At 38.2% G+C, this 23,702-nt stretch overlaps 1 protein-coding gene across 1 annotated transcript in view; it reads right to left on the bottom strand.

The window, feature by feature from the left end:
* Nucleotides 1–23,702, bottom strand: part of LOC113226754 (metabotropic glutamate receptor 2-like) — a 68,158-nt gene that overhangs the window by 38,141 nt on the left and 6,315 nt on the right. The window contains exons 3-7 of the mRNA XM_026459483.1: nt 22,500–22,649; nt 21,234–21,367; nt 20,399–20,565; nt 19,577–19,735; nt 1,844–2,006 (exon numbers count right to left, since the gene is read on the bottom strand). Of these exons, the coding sequence (XP_026315268.1) occupies nt 1,844–2,006; nt 19,577–19,735; nt 20,399–20,565; nt 21,234–21,367; nt 22,500–22,649 (773 nt within the window). The remainder of the gene's footprint in view (nt 1–1,843; nt 2,007–19,576; nt 19,736–20,398; nt 20,566–21,233; nt 21,368–22,499; nt 22,650–23,702) is intronic.

Below are 23,702 nucleotides of genomic sequence, written 5' to 3'. Positions count from 1 at the left end.
AGTGGCAGGTCGGCTGCTAGAAGCGGCTACAGCGGCGTATGCACGTGCAGGGGCTGACATGTATACGGGTGATGTTTCCGCCGGGACGGAGGCGCGGACAGCAGGGCAGCAGCGATCAGTGACGCAACCATTTGTGCCGACTCGACACTACTAATGGATGCATTTTGCGCCCAACGACGCGTGTTTACATTGGAGACTTTTGGTGACCTACATACCCAAGTAGCGTTGCTTAATAACGCAATTTGGGCACGCAGCTCTCTTATGGTGTTATCTGAAGCCTCCAATCTACACTGCAACTCGGCCAGGCTTGACTTCAGGCAAGTGATATCCTTCAGCAGCCTGGTAACATCGACGTGGTCGAACGTGACGGGGGGCAGTTTGTGCAGCTCCTCGACCGGGTCAGTCTCGTTCAGGAGTGTGATAACATCCTGAAGACACTTCACGCCTCCATCCCTCCAGCGAGACGGCATCTGTTCAGCTTTGCCGAGGATCTCGAACAACAGCATCTTGCCGCTGCAAACCTCATCCTCGTTGAAGTTGGATTTGCAGATCTGCACGATGCTGACTTCGTCCACGGTATCGATGGCGTGTTGGATAAACGCCAAAAGCTCATTGGCTATGAGTTGTTGGGAACCCATTGCCACTTATGCGCAGCGGCCTAAGCCGCGCGAAACTCGAATTATAATAGTTCTCACTGCGTATTGGACGCGTCTGTTTCCGAACTCGCACCGAACTGCAATATCAAATGAAATGACCGCAACAAGGCGAATTTACGACATCGTTCGAAATTTAGCAGCGTATCTGCAGCAGGTAGCACTGACCTTTAAATTAAAATATTAAAAATACAGTCCTGTCTTCCTTACAATTTTATTATAACAGGATGATATAAAATCAATAAATGTCCATTTTTTCCTGTGCATAAGATTGTGTAATACATCACATTAGTAAAAGGAAATAAAAATGCTGTTTTAATATGTTAACATTTCCCAATAATTTGTCACCCGATGTGAATTTGTATTGTGAGATGAATGAATTTAAACGCCACATGTATGTCCATAAAGATCAAAGCCGTGACAAACTAAAGTCATATATTATTGGTGCATTTCACGTTTTGAAATGTGACCTTGACGTTTAAAAAGTGCTTCGAAAATTACGAAGGCACGTTATTACAAATAAATAAAGGGTCAGCAACAAACATAGCAATTACCCTATCTTACCGGTACTCGAATCCGAAACCTCCTCACCAGCACCCACAACGCTAACCGTTCGGCCACCGAAGTCAATAAACTCACGGGCTGAGTTCGCCCATTGTTGTTGCTATTGCAACGGCAATGGCAATGACAATGCAATCTATTAATCGTTGGGTGTCAATATTATTCACAATTTCTCGGAAAACTTTGAAATGTCATAACTTATTATTATCACATAGTATTTGAAAAAACCTAAGAAGTGTTTTTTATTTTTATTATACATTATGCTCTTTTAAAATGGTTAAGATTTTTTGGCATCTTGTATTTATAGTTACAATGCAATTATCACAATAAAAACTGATTAATAAATACTTATCATTTCTTTTTCTTATTAAATATATCAATTTTATAATATTTGCAATGGCCATTGCTAGAATAAAGGACATTGGACAAAGTCGATTTAGCTCTATAAGTGGTATTACGGAAGAAACATTATAATTTCTGTCAAAAAATTAGGTAAAGTGATAGCTGACAAAGCGACCAAAATATATTGGCTATAATAAAAGATGCAGTTATCCTGCTATAAATTGTCTACGATGGGTGTCTATCATATTCTTACATCCTTTTAAACCCGTTACAATATCAGAACTCACTTGTATAGACACAAGTCCAGCGCATATGCACAACTGTGAACTCGGTGATATGAGTATCGGTCGCTTGGCGGAGTGTTTGCTGGCGTTGAAGATGCGGGAGATCCGGTTCGTCTTCGTCAGCAGTGCTGCGTACACCACCGTAAAGCAGAAACCCGTGCCGAATCTGGTAAAACAAATTTTATGTAAGGAATATACATAATACGGGTGGTGTGTGAACACTCCTGGGTTCAATCCCCGGCTAAACCAATTTAAGAATGAATTGCTAAATCGGTGTTGACATGGGTATTTCGGTCACTGCATCTGGCATTTTTTATTCTTGGATTTTATAAAGGTACTAATTTGAAGCAAGGCAACATTGGCTTGTTGTGCTATGTTATCTTATTATTTATTTCATACTGTTCACTACGGCGACTTCGATGGTTAAGTACTAGGTATGTGCGTTTAATGAGAATTATCGTATGCACTGTAAATAAACATCTTCGAGAAGGGTGTTGTTTTGTGAGGCAGAATGGTCACATGTCTAACTATTACTTTTTCAGTCATTTGCTTTTATTCACGTCTGTGAGTTCGCAATTTTGAGTTGTAGCAATCGATACGTCAAAAAATATTATTGAAACTTACAATTAGCAAGTAATTTTAAATTTACATTGTCACGTATGTAATTTTTAAGTATTATTATTATTTGTCATATTTCTACGAAGCTAAAAGCAATATTTCCGTCGCAACGAGACGTCAGTTCAGTCTATTAACCCATTACCTGAGAAAATTTGGTTGAAAAGCAAAACAAACATAACCTTCAGAAGAAGTGACCGATAATTCGTTTCACGCGTCTCCAAGGCTGGGCTCACAGCTTCTGTTTATGATGTTCGATCCGGGTTTTTACGGATACTTATTAATATGAAATATTTATGAAGGTTAAAAGATACTACAAATCCGTAATCCAGTAGGATTACTGCAAGACAAACGTGATTTTCAATTACGTTGTATTAAATGCATACCATAATACAATATATTTATTAAAAAGCTACAGGTATCTACGATACAATCGTGGATAGAGCATCCATTATGTAGATTTATTTGAGATTTAAACAATCATTATAAGAATATAATTGGGTTCCAGCGGCAAGGTGCCCAAGATGCTGGCAGCGCTCCCCCTTTGTATGGCTATGCTAATGCGTTGGGCAAGGTCTTAGGTTTCCCAGACAGTCATTAAATTTTTGGATAAAACTTTGTACAGATGAAGAGCACCGGGACCCCACGGGCCTAGGAATTGGACTCCAAAGGCTGTAAATAGGTAGTCGGAGCCGAGGTCCTTGTACTTATTACTTTTTATTCTTTCCGCCAGTTCTACTGCGGAGCCAGCCCTCTTGCTGGTGCGCTGGAGATGGGATGGAGCAAGTAAGTCGGCACACGATCATTGTTATATAATTAAAAAAATATATTTTCTCACATCGAAAGTAGTATATTTTCAATGGCAGAGAACAATGTAAACAAACGGTAATTAATGACAAAATTAAGTATGTGACACGCCTCCAATGAGATTTCCATGAATCGGTAGAGTAGGGAGTAACTGGTCTAGATGACGAATCCACATGAATTCGCTGTCAGTTCTGATCTTATAATATAATTATGGCGGCGGGCCACACCACCTAACTCCCACTTCTTTCCGGATACAGAGTAGTTCTTCACTTGTAATCAGCTTCCTGTAGAAAATTCTCTCCCGTCTGTGTAGTATCAGGACTGGCGAGGCAGTGGCTTAGTATACTATAGGCGGCATGTGGAAGGAATCTCCTGAGGTACCTCGTGTACTCTTTTTTTTTTCCTAAGCGTTCCACTTGACTTTTGTGGCAAAGTGATAGGGGGCAATAGTTTTATGTACATGCATTGACACACGATGCCTGACCCCCCAAGCCGACTTTGTTGACCTTTTGGTTTTGTGCACTTATCCGCTCACGCGATGCGCTCCTCCTACCGCAAAATGGCGGCTATATAGTTTATAAACATTCAGGGTAAACTTAAAAAACGCTACTTACGGTATGTTTTCAATAAATAAACACCGAAATCACCAGCCCAAACAATAACACACACGATTGTCGTGACGCATTTTTGATTAAAAACAGGCATTAAAAACTTTATGGTTTGCTAGAGTAGTTACCGAAATAGCCATTAATATTAGTTCTTTTACCTGTTATAACTTCAATATCCGATAAATCGGTATAAAATCATCACCGGCACCTCTAGGTGCGGTATGCGTCTACGGCTACATGTATCGCGTGAGCGGATAAACGTGGATAAAAGTGTTAAACAAATCAATCTTTACCATGTAAGCCGTAAAATTCATGTTGGTATGACGTCCTGGTCGTGTCATTAGTGAATAAGATTGTAAGCAAGTTTTTAAGTCAGTTAGATATTTAACTTATAGTATACCAGCGCGGCAGTCAAGCTATATGACCGGACGCGACGAATACTAGCGGGTTGGGTGGATCGTTTTATGAAGAGACGTATAGAAGTGTGGACTGTATAGAGAAAGAATGTCTGCAGAGGGACGGATCGACAGGTAAGTAGGACAGGGAGTGCTGAACAAGTGATCTATGTATGCACTGACCTTAAAGGTGGGTTTTGTGGTCGTACGCTGCCGCTCTTCCCCTACTCCAACAGGCGTCTAAATTAAATGTCTCCGATAAATGCTGTGGAACGCGTGGCGATTCCGTTTATGCAGTGGCGGTCAGGGGAGACTACCAATGACTACGATCACTTGCTTTATCACCGTTTAGCAGCACAGTACATTAACACACGCAAAGGGTACAAAACACAAGCGTCATTTCACACACGGCAAAAATAGGCAGAAATAGGCGAAACTACGCAGGTTTCACAATGGCGGTGAATCTACAGAGAGAACCGATGGGTGGTCCAAGGTGGACGCACGTTACACAGGACGGTTAGGTGTAGACTGTTCCAACTACGAACAGTAGTCCAGTTGCAGCGGAGTAAAAAGGATAGCGATATAAAATGTTAAAAGGAAATGTGGGTAGGTGAACTTAAACCTAAGCGCCGTCTACCTTAGTATCGGCGCGAACATTTAGATTTTACTCGAATGCAGAATACAAATTTCAACCTACGCCAGTAAGGCCGTCGTAGTTTAACAAATAATCATTAAATTTGAGGTACGTGACATTGTCAAGGTTGAAATCAAAGACCTTATTAAACATCTGAATGACACCATGACTAACTTTGTAAACAATGGGCTGAAATCAATAAAGGATGAAATAGCTCAAGTGAATGAATCTATGAAGTTCATGAATGCTCAGTATGAAGAGATACGCACTGAAATTTCAAATAAATTCGCAACTGTAACACAACTACAGAGGGACAACGAACATCTGAAATCTACTGTCAATGAACTGAACACAAGAATTAATATTATGGAGCAACAAGCCAGATCCAGTAACATCGAAATCCATTGCATGCCGGAACATAAGGGCGAGAACTTGGTTTCCACTGTCGTAAATTTGAGTAGAGTTGTATCTTGCGTATTAACTGAGAACAATATACATCATGTGACAAGGGTTGCAAAACGAGACCCCACTAGTTCACGTCCAAAATCCATCGTTGTCCAGTTCAACAGTCCTAGAGTTCGTGACACCTTCTTAGCTGCTTCTATAAAGTACAACAAAAACAATCCCGATGATAAACTAAACAGCCATCTGCTTGGAATCGATGGGAAGAAGGAAAGTATCTTCATAGTCGAACACCTATCGCCGACCAATAAATTGCTACATGCCGAAGCTAGGAAAAAAGCAAAAGATAAGAATTACAAATTCGTTTGGGTTCGAAATGGCAAGATATTCATGAGGAAATCTGAAGGCTCGGACTACAAGTACATCAAAGATTTTGACAGTTTAATGAAATTAGAATAAATTCACTATAATTTTTGTCCACAAATTAGCCAGTTGTAAATTTAAAATTCGATAAACTTAAGATATACTACCAAAATGCAAGAGGTTTAAAAACGAAGTTAAAGGGTGTTTCTTGTAGAATTGCTTGTTATGACTATGATGTGTATGTTATTACTGAGACATGGCTAAACAATAGCGTGTATGATTCAGAGATCTTTGAAAGGAAATATGTAGTATATCGGCGTGATAGAAACTTTAATATCTTAAATAGGAAACAGAAGGTGGTGGTGTTTTGATAGCTGTATCCAGAAAGTACCCCTCTTATCGAATGTCTTGTTATGAAAGTTCTTGCGATGATCTATGGATCAAGGTAACGCTATGTGTAAATGACCGTAATGAAGATGTCTGCCTGTGTGCAGTGTATATGCCATCTCCACTTAAGCAAATTGTCTTGGAGTGTTTTGTGGATAATGCAAATAATGTGTTGAATAAGGAGCATTGTACTCACTTAATCTTTGGCGATTTCAATATTAAGACAATCAAGTGGGTTTCTGAGAGGGATGGTGGGTCGTCCTTGAGGCCTTTGACAATCAGTAGTATTAGTGAAAAAACCCTCATGAATTTCTTGTTGTTAAACGATCTAATGCAATTTAATTATGTACAGAATCCTAAAGATAGAATACTTGATCTCGTGCTATCTAACTCTCAGTCTGTCGGTGTAGTTCCAGCTACTGACATTATTTCAAGGGTAGATCCACATCACCCTGTCATACAAATTAATCTATCGTTTCCAAAAACATTTAGTTTGCCTTATGCTAATTCTATAAATAAACTGTCTTATTTCAAAGCAGACTACAAGGCTATAGGAGAGGCTCTAAACGAAATAGATTGGTCGGTAAAGTTAAACTCTAGCTTTTCTTCTGTTGATGAAATGGTTGGTATTTTTTATGAAGTACTTCATTCTCTAATTAAAAAATTCGTTCCTTTTGCTAAGAAACCTAATCTGAAATATCCATACTGGTTTTCTAGCCAGCTAATTAGGCGGCTCAGTGAAAAAAACAAGCTTAGATAAAAATTTAAAAAATATAAAAATCCTATGGACGAGGTTTCACTACATATCCTTAAAAAACGTTGCGATTCAATGGCCGTGTCATGCTATAACTCATATACCGCGATGTTGGAAACTAAAATTAAATCAAATCCTAAGTATTTTTGGAGTTATTTAAAATTGAAACGAGGCGGTACTAGTAACTATCCAGACGCTATGTCCGATGGTGTCATCAGTTCCAATCAGGCTGATGTTATAAGTAACTTATTTGCATCGCATTACGCATCCGTTTATGAGACGTCTGCAGGGAGGGAGGTGTTACGTTCGGAGTCTAATTGTTACAGCAGTAACAGTACGCTAAGCACTATAACAATTACGGAAAGGCAAGTGTCCAAAGCTCTTATGAGTTTAGATCTGAATAAAGGATCTGGCCCTGATAACATTCCTCCAGTTTTTTTATCTCGTAACGCCAGTACACTATCAGTCCCTATTTCAATAATTTTTAATAAATCGTTACATAGTGGTGTCTTTCCTTTAGCTTGGAAAAATACCAAAATAGTGCCAGTGTATAAGAGTGGAGACAAATCAATGGTGTCCAACTACAGGCCCATTGCAATACTTTCCACATTAGCAAAGGTATTTGAGGCTATAATATGTCCAATTTTATCTTGGCACATGTCTCCGCTTTTAATAAACAGCCAACATGGTTTTGTGAGGAGCAGATCTACAGCAACAAATTTAACAACATACGCTGAAGACCTCGCGGAGGCTATAGATGCCCGCATACAGGTGGATGCGGTTTATACCGACTTCAGCAAGGCATTCGACACTGTACATCATGGTATATTAATCAATAAGTTAAAGTGTAGCGGTGTGGTGGGTCCCTTGTTGAGTTGGTTCGATTCATATCTGTCTGGGCGCAACCTCAGGGTAATGATAAATGGTTTTAGCTCAAATCCTTACGCGGTAACGTCTGGCATCCCGCAGGGCTCTCACCTGGGTCCTCATCTTTTCATACTATTTATCAATGATATTTATGAATGCTTTCATAATTCAAAAATATATTTGTTTGCTGACGATCTAAAGGCCATAAAGTCTATTCACAACTTATCTGACTCAATACTTTTCCAAAATGACCTTAGTAGGCTTACGGACTGGTGCACAAGAAACAAGATGGCTTTAAATATTAAAAAATGTAATCACGTTAAATTTACTAGAAACATAAATATTATACCTACTAAGTACTATCTAATGGGCGAGTCTATTGAAGAAGTGGATGGCATACGTGATCTGGGAGTTTTTTTTTGATAAAAAGTTGAGCTTTAACACACATATCGACAATATTATAGCAAAGGCTTCAAGAATGCTCGGATTTGTACTAAGGGAATGCAAGAACTTTAAAAAACCATTAGTTAAGCTTATAATGTACAACTCTTTAGTCAGGAGTCACTTGGAGTATTGCAGCGTTGTCTGGTCACCATGCTACAAAGTTAACAGCCAAAGAATTGAGAGACTTCAGAAGAGATTCATGTATCACTTGGCCTACGGCTGCAATATGGCCGGGAAACTCAACTATATATATAATATGCTGATCGTTTGAACCACTTTGGGTTTGCTACACTAGAATCAAGGCGCAAAATGCATGATTTAGTTTTTTTGAAGAAATTGGTCACTGGTATATTTAATTGTCCAGATTTGTTATGCAGGGTTCAGTTTAACGCTCCGTTTCGACCACAAACAAAACAAAATGGAAAGTTGTTTTGCATTCCCAGACATAAATCAAATCTCAGACTACACTGTCCACTCTCTCGGATGCTCTCAACGTATATGGAAAATTATGATTCGGCGGATTTGGCAACTGTGCCTGTTACTGCCCTTAAACGACTAGTGTTATCGGCTTAATTTTGAAAACGTTGTGGATTGTCTTTTGCTTAATAAATATTTTGTTAAAAATAGTTAATATAAGAATAATCATTATTGTGCATGCGGTGTTTTCCTATAATTAATGGGGCAATTGTATTTATAACGTGTTGTGTGTATTTTCTGTAATGTAAATTGTACTCATTGTTGGAAAACCAAATAAATAAATAAAAAATAAAAAAATAAATACATTATGAGCTGCTCATCGTTTCTGTAGGAATTATTTCTATGCGTAATAGTGTGTAACGCATAAGCGCTCAGTACACGAGGAGAAAGTTTTCGCGCGGCCGCCGCCCAGTTACCACAACTTCATGTACATTAATGGCGAATCTGAATTCCATTTACTAGGCAACAACATTTCAATCCCTCTGTATAATGCAACCACGCGGCCGCCGCATAGGCCAAAGACAAGCCAGCCTCGCCCGCGCGCCCGGGACGCTCATTTAAGTCAAAACGTACAAGCTAAATAAATAGCTTATTTATTTGACGGTTAGACGTAAGCGGTCGCTGCGCGGCGGCAACGCGGGCTCCGCTCGTCGGCCGCGAGGCGTGAGCGCAATGAAATTTGTGTCCAATAAATGGACCCTAAGGGATTCCGCGTGGTGTAATAAAAATCGGTTGAGAGTTTTTTTGGTAAGATTTACTCGGACATTCGGAATTTTGCCCAGATTAGAATCGAATGCAGTGGATTAACAATGTTAAATTATTTTACTTCGTTACTCGTAGTTCTCATGTTGGCGAGTTTAATTTTGAATTTTCTCATCCAGCCCAGAATGTGATCGAGATCCTTGTTAATTATGTATAATTTTCCATAGAATGTTTGACTTTTGTAGTTATCTTTAGCGTAAGTCACGTTGCTGGGTTTAAAGACTTCGTCTGTACAAGTTCTTAATTTCATATTTCTTCAACCGTTTCTTGTTTATGTATAATCTTTTATAATCGTTATGCGAAATTGTACAAAGTTTAGCACCGTCGTCAAATTCTGTTACGTTTTTTACGTTAAAAATCAATGGTTACTACGAATTTGTCCAAAATTTCACTGTTCATGAGATCAACCTTCACAGTGCTGTCGGCATTGAGGCTACTTGAAGAGTTATCCAGTAGGTTCGTGTTATTTACCTTCCAGGAGGCGGCCCGAAGAGCCTCAGTAGCGGCGGACATGGTGGTCCGCCGAATACAACTGCTGGGGCTCGAGGTCGCCGTGCCGAAGACGGATGTGGCCGTCTTCGGCGGGAGGGGTAGAGGTTGGGCGGTGCCGGCAGGCGCCCACATCTCCATCGCAGGAGTATCGGTCCCGGTCAAGTCCCAGATGAAAAATCTGGGACTTGTCCTAGACCGGCGATGGAACTTCGGGGAGCATTTCCGGCAACTTGCTCCCCGAATAGTGGGCGCCGCATCGGCGTTGAGCAGGCTCCTGCCCAACCTCGGGAGGCCGGGAGCCCCATGCAGAAGGCTATACGCCGGGGTGACCCGGAGTATGGCCTTATACGGGGCGCGGGAGCGCCGCCTCGCGGCGCAGCGCATGCGGGACCGGTGGAAAGAGGGCTTGGCGGATCCCCCCTATGGCGCTCGTACCATAGAGGCGATCCGCCCTGTCCTCGTAGAGTGGGTAAACCGGTCCCACGGGCCACTGTCGTTCCACCTTGTGCAGGTGCTGACCGGGCACGGCTGCTTCGGTCACTACCTGCACAAGGTGGCGAGGAGGGAACCGTCCCTGTCGTGTCACGAGTGCGTCGCTGTGGATGACACCGCGCAGCACACCCTAGAGGTGTGTAGCCGGTGGGATGAGCAGCGCCGCACTCTGACGGGGACTGTAGGGCAGGACCTCTCGCTGCCGAGGGTGGTTGCCGCCATGCTCGATAGCGAGGAGTCCTCCTTTTGCGCAGAGGTTATGTCGCAAAAGGAGGCCACGGAGCGGGTGCGCGAGGACGCGGCGGACGCGCTCCGGCGCAGACGTACGGGGAGAAGGCGAAGGCAGTTCGCTGCTCGCCTGATCCCCTAGTGAGACCAGCGGGCTCTGGACAGGGACTCCGGAGCCTGCATTGCACGGCCTCACTCGTCTGGGGGGCGGGTTGGAGGACAATCGACTCGCCCCTCCGTTGGCGTGGGAGCCCTGGCGTAAGCTAGGGCGGCCGGGCGGCGTCGTGGTGAATGTTCACTGATCCCACGGCGCCGACTCAACCGGCGAGAGGGAAACCCGGGGGGGTTTTAGTGGGGTAGGCCCTCAAACCTGGAGGGAGAGTCCCCACATAACCCCTGAGTCTCCCTGGGCTCAGGGGTATCCATAAAGATTTCCCCCCCGTCAAAAAAAAAAAAAAAAGGTTCGTGTTATTACGTCTATGTCCGTGTGGGCACACTGATTAGAATACAGCACCACAGTCATTGGCTTTGTGATAATTTTTACTGCAATGGTAATCGAGTTCTTAGGTTTTCGCGATTGTTACACATAGGAAATGAAATTATTTTTCTGGATTTAAATCGCGTATATTTGTTTTTTCAAACAATAATAATAATAATAATAACGCACACACTCAACATAGCCCCGCACTAGGGAAACCCTGTGTCGCGGGTGCCATGGACACACACATAGACAACCACAAATTACACCCAAACTCACGAGAGAAATAAATGTAGGCCATACAAATATTTCTCCCGGCCCGGGAATCGAACCCGGGGACCTCTGCATGGCAGTCCGGTATGGTAACCGTTCGGCCACGGAGACAGTTACAAACCGAAGTTTCGGGCCCTTCACAGGTCCCATGGTCACGGTTGACTGAGGTGGTACAGTCTTCAACCAGTTTTGTCTAATATTAATGCAAAACCCTATTTTTTCACTATAGTTACAATTTATTAAATACCTTTTTTTTAATTTTACAAAGAAAACATTCCAATTTACGCTACATTAAGTTTTACAAATTATTTTATTGGATGATTTTTTATTAAGTTTAATTTATTATTAATTATTAATAGAAATTAGAGTAAACTAAAACGAAACGTCGGTTTGTTTGAAAAAACAAATATACGCGATTTAAATCCGGAAAAATAGTTCCATTTCCTACGCAATGGTAATATTTATCCTTTAGGTCTGTGACTGAAATTTCGATCATGATTTTATAGTTCTATGTATATATAGAGTTCCGAAAAGTGAATCAAATGTATTGAAATATTTTATAACAATCTGCACGATATGTTGACTGAAGTATGCTACCAAAGAACCAAAAAGATCGTTATTTGTGGCGATTTTAATATAAATACTCTAGACCACTCCAAATTATCTTTGGAATTTACAAACATAGTGTAGAGTTTTAATCTGAAAATAGCATTAAATGAACCAACCCGTCGCAAGTAGTAGTACGTGTATTGATAATGTTATATATAATATTAATGGGTGTGAGGTAGATGTAATTAAGTTTGCGTTATCCGATCACACATCACAGTTTGCTCGATGCCCAGTTGGAAAATTAGTAAAATGAAAACAATGGTACACCTATAGATGAGACTATTCTCTTGAAAAATGTACTATACAGTGTCTGAATTTTTAAATGATAAATCCCTAAATTAATTGTCTAATTTTTGACATTGGACGTTATTGACGCTATTCATGTTACGATTTATTTTAACATCTAATTAACATTAAAATCGACTCATGTAACTATCATCGCGTTTAAATTCTGACCGACTTATTAAATCCATGTGTGCACGCTCATGTAATATTATTGAAAAACGAAACATATTACTCCTGGTTTAGTCTGTCGAAGTGCATGTGAGTGTATTAAATATTTGTATGCCTACTATTTGACCGGACACAGTGAAACTATACGTATTTTGTACATGTCAGCTTCTATATAACCTGTGTTTCCACAAATAAATTATATATTATTATTATTATTATTACTGTTACTGTTACTGTTACTGTTACTGTTACTGTTACTGTTACTGTTATTATTATTATTATTATTATAAGCCTCATGATTTTCGTCACTGTTTCCTCTTCTATGCTGCTCTGTAAGTTTATTAGTCATTGATATGTGTTTTGTAACGTAATTAGTCGTGTTTCCAGTTCTTCAGGAGAATGTAAAATACATTATTCGTTGTTCTTAGTTATAAATTGCCAACCAATCTACTATGTTAGATATCGCTTTGTTCACATCGTCATAAGAACATTGGTGCCTTTTGAATTGAAATAATAAGGAAACATCATCAGCAAACAATATTGCCTCATATTCTAAATCTATACCTATATAAGTAAGTCATTAATGTTAACTAAAAATAAAAATGAACCTAGAATTGAACCTTGAGGGACGCCTATGCTAAATGCAGACTCTGATGATCACGTAACTTTAACATCGATCCTCTGTACCCTACCAATCATGTACGATTTAAGAAGGTCAATTAGTGTTCTTAAGTTTATTCTAGATATATTTCATTTATAGATATTCTGTAGTGTTTGTACTTATTGACAAACACGTTATAGCGCGTCTTCAGTAGATTTTATTTCAAAAAAATACTACAATTAGGGTTTTTACTTTATTGGACGTTGTAAGAGTTCATGCAAAATGGATAAAGTAAAGAATATTAAAAGATCTGGTGGAGGTAAGGAGAACCTTGGATATTAAGTCACAACATTCGATACAATCAGCGTTGTCAATGCCAATTGTTCAAAATCCTCAAAAATCACTATGTAATAATAATAATAACGTACACACTCAATATAGCCCCGCGCTAGGGAAACCCTGTGTCGCGGGTGCCATGGACACACACATAGACAACCACAAATTACATCCAAATTCACGAGAACGAATATTTCTCCCGACCCGGGAATTGAACCTGGGATCTCTGTATGGCAGTCCGGCGTGGTAACCGTTCAGCCACGGAGGCAGTTATATTAATTATAATATTAATTAGATTCAACATTAATCGGTAATCAGTCTGAACAAAAAATCATTTTTCTTTGCCTTACAAAATTAAGTAAATTGATTATTTGTTGTGCATTTGGTGATACTGTGTTAACATTAGAAATAATCAATGAGTTTCGACCATTGACTTACAATTATATGGACGTCGGGTCCGCGCTAAAAAGTGTCCGCACTTGTAAGGCGCTAAAATCGTATACAGAGCGCCAAACTCCGCTTTAGTCTTCATTTGTTCGACTGACAGCGCGATACTGCGATGACATTACAATTTAAATTTCGAATAGGTTGACTTGGGACATTTTTTTCGTGGTTTTTGTATTAGACCCGTCGTCCATTTATTTGTAAGTCAATGGTTTCGGCCTATATTTAATATTTAAAGTTGACGAGTGGTAAGTTGTCGTGTGGAAGTACTAACTACTCGGCTTTGTTTATAAATAGCTGATTTCGTTTTGCTTCATACCGGGGATCGTCATAAGCGGGAGAAAGAATCGCTAACTCAACACGCACCGACTGGTAATTTTACACTTCAGAACCAAGTGATCTAATAATAATTCTATTCAATCAGCTTGTTAATAATACGAGGGATGTGCGATGTCGAATAACACGTCGATATAGTCCATCACAGTGTTTCTAACAGTAACGATCAAACTAGCGATGCATCAGCAATTGATAGATTAAACAAAATGATAAAATGTTAGAATCCCCACATTTTCCTCACATAGCTCCAATCCCCAATCTAGTTGAAACTCCCCACAATTTGGGGAATTCCCTACAAATTGCAACGCTGGATACAATAGTCGTAATTCGCGCTCGGGCCGGTTATGGCCGACATTTGTTTGTTGACAAATAAATAAACATTGTAAAGTAATTCCGTGTTGTGAAATGATAAAAACAATCGAAATGAGCGCTTAAACTACTGTACTTCAATGTTGTGTAAGTGTATTGTGCCGTCTATCAATAGAATACAGTGAAATCATTGTGTGAAATGTGGTTGGCGTGAAAAAATAACCTCAATTTTGTAATGAAAATTTTATTTCTTCCATCATAAGTTAGGTATGTCTTTAAAATATTCCTTATATTTAAATAATAGGAAAATTATCCACCTTTTTAGTCATATTATAACACATTCCATATAATTATAAAAATAATATATTTACATTATATATAATAATAAATTTTATTTTTTCCAATTGTTTTTTTGACCTAGTGTTTTGAAAAGTTTTTATTGCATAATACTCTCACTTTTTCGTATAACTATAAAAAGGTTTTGTAATACTGTCAAAAGAAAAAATCGCTTAGAAACATCGCGTTTTGTAGACAATCATAAAAACCTCATAGGAGGAATATTCTTCTACAAGATCAACTACTTTAAAGCAAGTAAAAATAATCTTTTCGTATTCTAAAGTTTCTCTATAGATAAAGCTATAGACAAAATGCTCCCAACAGTGTTTTGAAAAAGCTTTAAATTCTTATCGCCATTTTTATTTTTAAAGAATGACTATAAAGTAGCAGAGAATAATTTCTTTTCTTTTTAAAAAACAAATCTAAGTTGAAATTAGCTAACGACGAAGCCTAGAACTTCTTAGAAATGGTTTGTTTTGGGAGTTATTTTGTATATTTAAGCTTTTTATAAATATTCAAAACCGATAATCGATAACTGTACTTTTATCATCATCATATCAGTTTATATTTTATACAGAAATATTTAAAATTTAGCAAGCGCATTATTTTTATGGCAGGTATTACATCACTTTTTACAATGTATTTAAAGTCGCACGTCAATTTGCGCTTTCTAACCGATTAAGCATTGCGCGAAAAAGTCTGAAATATTATATCTAATTTCGCCATGTTGCAATTTTGATAGTTTATATTTTGTAAGCCATTAAACTTGAAATCTATTAGTATTAAGATAATTGCGTCCTATGTTTGTAACGCTTTAGTATTTTGGTTTTAAAATAGCATTACTAAGAAAACTATCATAGACTATAAATTATCTAAAAACTATCTACAAGACTAAATAAAAACTGTCTACATTCTACAAATGGTCTTGTAGCATTCTAGAAGGGTTACTTCAGAAAAATGATAAGAATCACTCTTAAGACTACCTACAGATAGTTTCTCAAAGCACTCTTGTGATCTACTAATAAAGTTGTGCCCACTTTTACTTTAAATTATCTAGAAACATTCTTCGAGATATCTTGAGGGAATTTGAACTCTTAAAATATTCAATCGAATTAAATTCTATTACATATCTTATATAGTATATTTTTATATGGGTGTGCTGCTTGGGTGACATGGATGTCAACTATTACTAAACGTTGAAATTTTATAGTGTTTGACAGGCCTCTGAAATTAAAAATAAACGATATATATCAATAAATATACACAAAACAGATTGTTTATACAGTTATCTAATAGTTTTATTAAACACTTACCGATAATTAAAAAAATTGCGACTAATTAATGCACTCAAACTACTCAAATTATTAATGCTTTTTGTAAGAATTCCAACGTACGTTGAACTCTGATGCCATTACTACGGTTTTATAATTATTTTTTTTATAATATCAAGTTATAGGACGGACAAGTCATGCGCCTTGTCGTAAGCTACACGCCTGGCCATAACAGTTGCATTGCCACTCAGAACTTTAAATCGCAAAAAGTTGAGGGGCACTGCCTCGATCTGTCGCTCTGAGACATACGTTAACAAGTCTCATGTGCCTGTAATTTCACAAGTACCCTTACCCTTCAAAACTGGGACACAGTAATGCTGACATTACTGCTTGGCGGCACAAATAGGTAAGGTGGCAGTACCACCCTGGACAAACTCTTTCACATGAAGCTCTACTGCTACTATCAATATCTGTTTTTTTTTATTTTAGTTAAAAGAACACGGAAGTGTCATACATTGGGACAGTGTCAAAGATTGGCACATTTATCTTATGCGGGTATTTTAATTTAACACTTCGAGAGTACTTAACACTAGGGGTGTTAATTCCGTGTTTGACGACTCAATATTTATATTTACTGAAAAAATGCACCTCTCGTAGAATTTTCGGGAGACATATTATTATTTCTAAGCTTTGCGTTGTTATAAGATAATACTAACTTAAATGAAGTTGAGTATTGATTATCACATTTCTGACTTTGATTATTTGTTACAATTCATTAAACGACCTGCAATTAACTTACTTTTACTTATGATACTTATATCAGACAAGACTATTATTGCAAAACCTATTTCTTCGTCATAATTACCTTTTTAAAATTAACATTTAGATATTGAATAATCAACGATATCCGATGCGTACGTCGCTGCCGCGCGCATCTCTTTACTCTCTTTCTTATAGAGTCGTCAACTTGGCGACTTTGTTCCTTTTTGTGATATTTTGATATCAAAAACGTCTTTTATTTCTATTTAGCGACAGAATATTTGCTATTTTTGGCGCGTATTTAATTATGTTTAATCGTTGAACATTTAATATTATTTTTATCTCAGTGTTCAGGTGACTTTTGCCTGTGCTGTGATCGTAAAGTTCTGGCCAATTAAATGGACCTTCTGTTTAGTGATATTTGCTTTAATCTTGTTGGCAACATTGCTTTCTCATTCATAAGTTAGTTCAAAACGGCTGGCTGTATGGTCTCATGTTTTTCTCGTATTTACAACATAAAACAACGTGTACTTATTAATTATGGGTTGTGACATCAACTTTTAGGAATAGTGCCGTTATTAGTAGTGTTTGTGTTAAGCAAGTAAAGTGTGTTAGTGTTTGTGTGGAAAACCATATCGGCGTGTGATCGGTACACTCGGGAATGTGTGTTGTCATGTGTCGTGGAATGTCTGCAAGAGTAAAAGGACGTGGAGAAATCGAACATCCTTTTAATTTAAAGTAAGTTCAATATAATAGAGTAACAGTTCTTTCTCACTTTCTATTTCTCCCGCGCCAATGACACGAACGCTGCCCGTGATGCGATAGATGTATTAACGCTATTCATTCACCTACCAAGATCTAGGGTTCTTAACGTGATACTTTCGGGTTTGTCGGTCACTCCATTCCACCCGGTATATAATGTCGTAGACAATAGTGAGTATGGACATTAAACAGAACGCAAGCGCGCCACCTAGCGGTGTCGACCTCACAACCACGTTTCCCGCGCTACGATACGATTGGCGGGCACAGTTGGACATACTTTACGATAGCGCCAGACAGAGTAGTCGTCGCCATGGAACTGTCCTCCATTTCGTCTAGTAGCCCATTTTGATTCGTTAAAATTAGTAGAAAGTACAAGTCCTTATTTGACTTATTATTATTAAGTGATTAAAATATACAGTGTTACTATCAAACGCATTGCACGATCCCTAAATCTGCCCAAACGATCTCTAAAGATTCAATTCTAAACCATAAAGGTTCCGACATATACATAAATTTATACTCTCAGTGCAGCAAATAGTAGTACACACTTTAGTGCACTTTAGTGCGCAGAGTTTACTCTGCGATATGTATCAAATTTTATTTGTTATTATTTACGTTCACCGTAAAGTTCATATAGCCTTTGTCGACTTTTATGAATACCCAAGATGGCGTTTACGGTACAAGAAAAATCGTCAGTACTACTGCATTACGATCTATTTCTAATATTTTATTCCTTATACCTTGACCATATGATTTCCATCCCGATTACGTTACACGAATCCTCTACGTTGCAGACAAAAAGTAAAATATTTTGCACCAGGAACGTGTGGGCAATCGACTTGCCAGATGTCAATAACACCCGACCAAGTACGGTCCAAATACAGTTAGCGATATATTCCACAACGTTGACAAATGTATGCCCCGATTTTATTGTTATGTATAAGCTGATTCTTATTTGTAAACTGAATCAATATACGTCACTTCAATATTACCTTAATACACTTAATAATTTTATTTAGCCTACATTTCTGGTAAATTTTCCTAACTGGTTCTGGCCTGTGGGTATTTGGGTGGAATACCCAAGGTGGAATAATGCCTCTGGTTTCCCTCTCTAGTACTTAGCACTTATTATATATGTTATTGTAGGGTGAACTGAAAAAAGTTTCTATAAGTAAAGATATTCAAGCGTTATAATGAATTGTTGCTTTATGCTTACCTTATACCAATACTCAGTAATGTGAAAATCGCCTGTCTACATCACAAACTCTTTATCGTAGGTTGACTAAATTGGCGCGATATATTATATTGTCTTATATAATGTTCTTAATAGTTTATGACCAGGTATGAATCGTTTGTCACCGTCACATAAAACAATGGAACACTAATGTAACCCAATTAAACTAATCGACTATTGGCTGTCGATACTGCATCCATTTGATCTCGCCAATTAATATTTCCATTGGTTAGATCGCGTAAACGGTGCGAATGTAGTTGACATTATTTTAGCAATTTGATGCTGCGAACTCAATAGTTGAACAAATGTATAAAGCTTCATTAGGAGCGCGTATAATATGGAAAACGTTTTACTGTAGATCTAGTAACTTGGCGGGTGTGAGATCCATCCAACTAGGTATTGTTGTAATATCGGCGAAATAAAGTAGGTAAGTGGGCGTCAAGTGTACGCGACTATTTATATTGATACCTCGTTTTACAAAAGCGGATACCTGCACGCCTATGGCCAATTTTGGTATATATTCCTTGATACACTCGTATGTTCATTTATTGCATTTTACATGTATAGGTACTACAGGTTAATAGGCTTAAAATCATAGTTAGTACTAGTGATACCCTGTAAGGGCGTAGCATATTAAACTTATTATTTAGGAACAATTTACACTTATTTAAACGTAATCAACTGACATAGATATTGCATTGTTATTTCTATAATTATATGCATATTATAAGTACATATACTTAACTCATGCAATTTGTCACACTAAAACAACACAAATATTTAAATGTATATTTATAAGCAAAAGTACCTCTGAATAGAGCACAAGATGTCGGTGGGGCGAAAGACGAGTGCGAAGGTGACGAGGTAGCACATTAGGATCCCAGCCAAGAGCACGTAGGAAAGCTCGCGGCCACTGGCGCGGACAACCGGCGTCGAGCTGTGGCGGAACCACACGCCGCATACGAAACTGCGTCAAATATTGTAGTTCTCTATAGTTATTATAGTGGCGTTCTTGAAATGTTTGTATTTTATTTAGACTATTTTAGTGGGCATATATTTATTGAACCAAGACCAGTTTCATATCATATTCCTATCAGAAATTAAAACAATACCATCATGGTATAACGTACGCATTTTTAATCGTTTATTTCAACAATAATTGTTAAAATGAACGATATTCTTTCTAATAGTAAAAAAAGCAAAAGCGCAGTTCCATAAACTAGGTAAATAATGAAACTGAGGGCAGTTGGCAGGCCTCGTCAATCCAAATGACTTATATTCGGACACTAGCGTCCAATGCATTCTGCATAGACCCATGTACGCAATACTATGCTCATCTTTATACGTCTGCCTAGTCACATTTTGGATATTATTTTAATAATAAATAATAACATAATAAAACGAATAAAACGTATTAAATATTTTTTTTTAAATCTTAATTAAATCTTAATCCGAAATACTACATAAATTACTTGCTTCTGAATGTAAATGTAATTATGATATTGGTTTGATGTGATTGTGAATAAAATGAGTGGCGTTCTTTGATGTCGTCAACAAAAAACTTTTCTTGTAATTTCTAATGAAGTAACCACCACCAAGCACCAAGGGAATACAAATAAGCAAAACTTACGCAGTAAGCAGGATCCCAACAGAAGAGAATGACATAGCACCAATGGCCCAAGCCGAGTCTGGGCGAAGGTACGCCTCGGGGATAGCCGTGCAGTGTGTCCTTGTGGGATCCGGCAACGTTCCCCGCGGGCATACCATGCATGCTGTTTCCACGTACGGTGAACGGATCTGCGACAACATCGCTATCTATAATGGCAGCACTTAATAGAGACCTATAGAAACAATGTGTGAAAGAAAGCGAGCGCCTGAAAGATTGATTAGTGACATCATATTAGTCGCGGCTGTCAATTGTGTGAAGGTGGTTAAAATTCTTAGGGAATTTCACTACCCAAGGGTCGAGTGGCGCTGCATAAAAGGAGGTGTCGACTCTTAGGGAATTCCCAGATCTATCTGGGGATTCCCCTACTCAAGAACAGGGACGTTAAAGGCGCTATCCGCTCTTAATCGGCAAGAACAGGAGCCGAGCGGTGTTGTATAAAAGGCGGTGGCATCCAACAGTACTTTTTTCCAATGAAAGCGACGTTATAGTGCTTTTTACTCGTGTACATTGATTGTTATTCTCTCATTGTGATTAAAGTAAATTGTAATTAGATTTATTCATTCAGTAACAAATCTTTACGTTGCTGTAGACTGTTAGTATTTTTTAAAAAGCTATTTCCGAGTTTAATTTGTAAAAATATCTTATATTTCGTCAAAATTTGTGTATACATAACCAATGATGTGTTGTTACTCGTAGACTAATCAATAAATGTTTTATAAGTACATCTCAGTATTTATCTTTAAATTATCGAACAGTATTAATGAAAACACGTCTTCGTCTGGTAAAGGACTAGTACCTCGTACTGAGTGCAGTTGAAGCAGTGCCAACAGCAACTCTCGCCCTCAACGTACTGCTTGGCCTGTCCGAGTTCACACTCGGCACTGCACACTGACTCCGGCGGTCGCCGCGAATCGAGCTTGAATTGAATATCTGTGGAATTTCGAAAATCACACACGATTAACGGGGACCCCGCACGACCACTAAGCGCGATCCCCTTCCTCAACACCTCTACTATAGAAGAAGCTGTGCGAAAGATTGCAAACGTATCACCGCATGGGCTAGGTGAACTATTTTATGTCAAAGTTCGAGAACAAGGTAGTGCTAGAGTAGCTCTTCAAGACAGGCAAATTAAAAATAGTACCGATTTTGTGTACATAAGGCATATTCGAAAAAAAATACAGAAAATTATATGGTTGGCCAAATTTTAAAACCTCGTGACTCTGTTTTTGGAAGAAATCATTGTCATTAGATGTTAATGATTTTATATTCACGTATTAATTATATACAGGTTTGTTTGTAGAATACTAACAACCTCGCTCGACCACACTATACGAATAACATCACAAGCAACAACTCTTAACCCATGACTTTTAATAAATCATCACATTTTACTTTCATACAAAATTAAGAATATTAAATAGATCGTTTGATGGGAGTCGTCGGGAAGGACGCTTGGATGTTTGAATGTAGTAAACATCTAAAAAATCTATCTATCTAAAATACTACTATCGATCTAAAAATATCAGACAGTACAACAAAAACTTTGAAGTTTATTTTTGTTTTATTAGGTTTTGTAAAAAGTCATGGAAGAGAAATCATTGTTGTTAGTAATATCTTACAAATAGCACTGTATATATATTGACTATTATTACGATCTTATTACGATCTTATATAGCTTATTACGATCATGAACCCTAATTAATTGCCCAGTACTTTGTCATTTTTTATTTCTTTACTAAATCACTTTCCGTTGCTAATTTACAGTTCTATAAATTAGTTACACTCGGTCTTCTTGTTTTGTCTAGCGTAGAGCTCACCAATCCGAGGGCCCTTTTGAATCTTTAGCAAATGTATCTGCTCGCAAAAATCATCTTCTCTCTTGTTATCCTGCATTGCAGGATATTGGTCATTGCTTCCATAATGGTTGTCAAAGCATAATATATTTATACTCCTCCATTGCGCGCGTCAGTTTCGTTTGCAAATCCGGGAAAGGCTTGCGGATTTTTCAGCACGGAATTTAATACCTCCTTGTAACAAATTCCACAAATTGCATTTCACTTACTATCCAAATCGAGCTTCAGTGCCCCGTCGTGGTACTGCCCGACATTGATCCAGCGGTACTGACCAGGTTCGACCTGCTTGAAATGCAGGATGTTGTACCGTGCGGGGCCATCGCCGTTAGCGTCGAAGTGGAACTCGTCGCCGCTTAGTCCTGCATCGGAATAAAGACATTGTATTTAATATATCGCATAAGTCGTTGAGTCAACTGGTTGAGAGGCTGCGTGCCCTCAGTGCCAAAGGGTGCAAATTTGAGTCCAGACACAGGTCTGTTCCACTGAGTATATTTTTAATGACGTCTGCGCGGTGGTGTGCTACTCATCACCAATCATCACTCATTTTAAATGGTAACCAAACCCGTCGTGAGGATTGTTCATCGGAGACACTAGAATAATATGTACAAAAACCAGCGTGCTTAAAAAAATAATAAAAATAATAATAATAACAATATTAGTAATAGTGATAGTGATAGTAATAATACCAATATATAGTAATAGTAATAGTAGTAGTGATAGTGACAGTGACAGTGACAACGCCCATGACAGCGACAGTGACAGTGACAGTAACAGTGACAGTGACAGTGACAGTGGCAGTGGCAGTGATAGTGATATTGATAGTAATAGTAATAGTAATAGTAATAGTAATAGTAATAATAATAATATATAATAATAATGATATGTTTTTTTCTCACCACACAATACAACACAATATAAATCTTAGTTTTTTTTTTTTGAATTTATTTTCCAAAACAAAAATATACATTGGTTCTTAAATCTAACCTACCTACTGCAATCCCTATAATGGGTTTATATGTCGGAGGCTTCAGTCGCTGTCTTGCACAGATTTATGCGCTATGTCTGGCTATTAGTTACTGTATACAAATTAAAAATAAATGACTTAAGCTTACTTTTACATTACATGTAGGTACGTTACAGTAGTATATTGTGAGAGCTGTTGCTTGATGTACGTATTTCACCTGTATTACAAGTCACCAGGCCCCATCCCTTGAATAATGAGATTTAATTACTAAGTAATAAGGAGTGAGTAGATGATTAAACTTGTTAAAAAAAGTAAAAACCATATAATAAAAACTAAGACTAGACAGTACTTATTATTAGCGTGAGAAGTAGATGGATGTGCAAACACGCGCGTGTTTGTGTGTGTGTGTGTGTGTGTGTGTGTGTGTGTGTGTGTGTGTGTGTGTGTG

Source organism: Hyposmocoma kahamanoa, unplaced genomic scaffold (assembly GCF_003589595.1).
Source record: "Hyposmocoma kahamanoa isolate Upper Pololo Valley unplaced genomic scaffold, ASM358959v1 200, whole genome shotgun sequence".
In the NCBI taxonomy this organism is placed as follows: domain Eukaryota; kingdom Metazoa; phylum Arthropoda; class Insecta; order Lepidoptera; family Cosmopterigidae; genus Hyposmocoma; species Hyposmocoma kahamanoa.
This window is presented reverse-complemented; position numbering and strand designations above follow the sequence as displayed.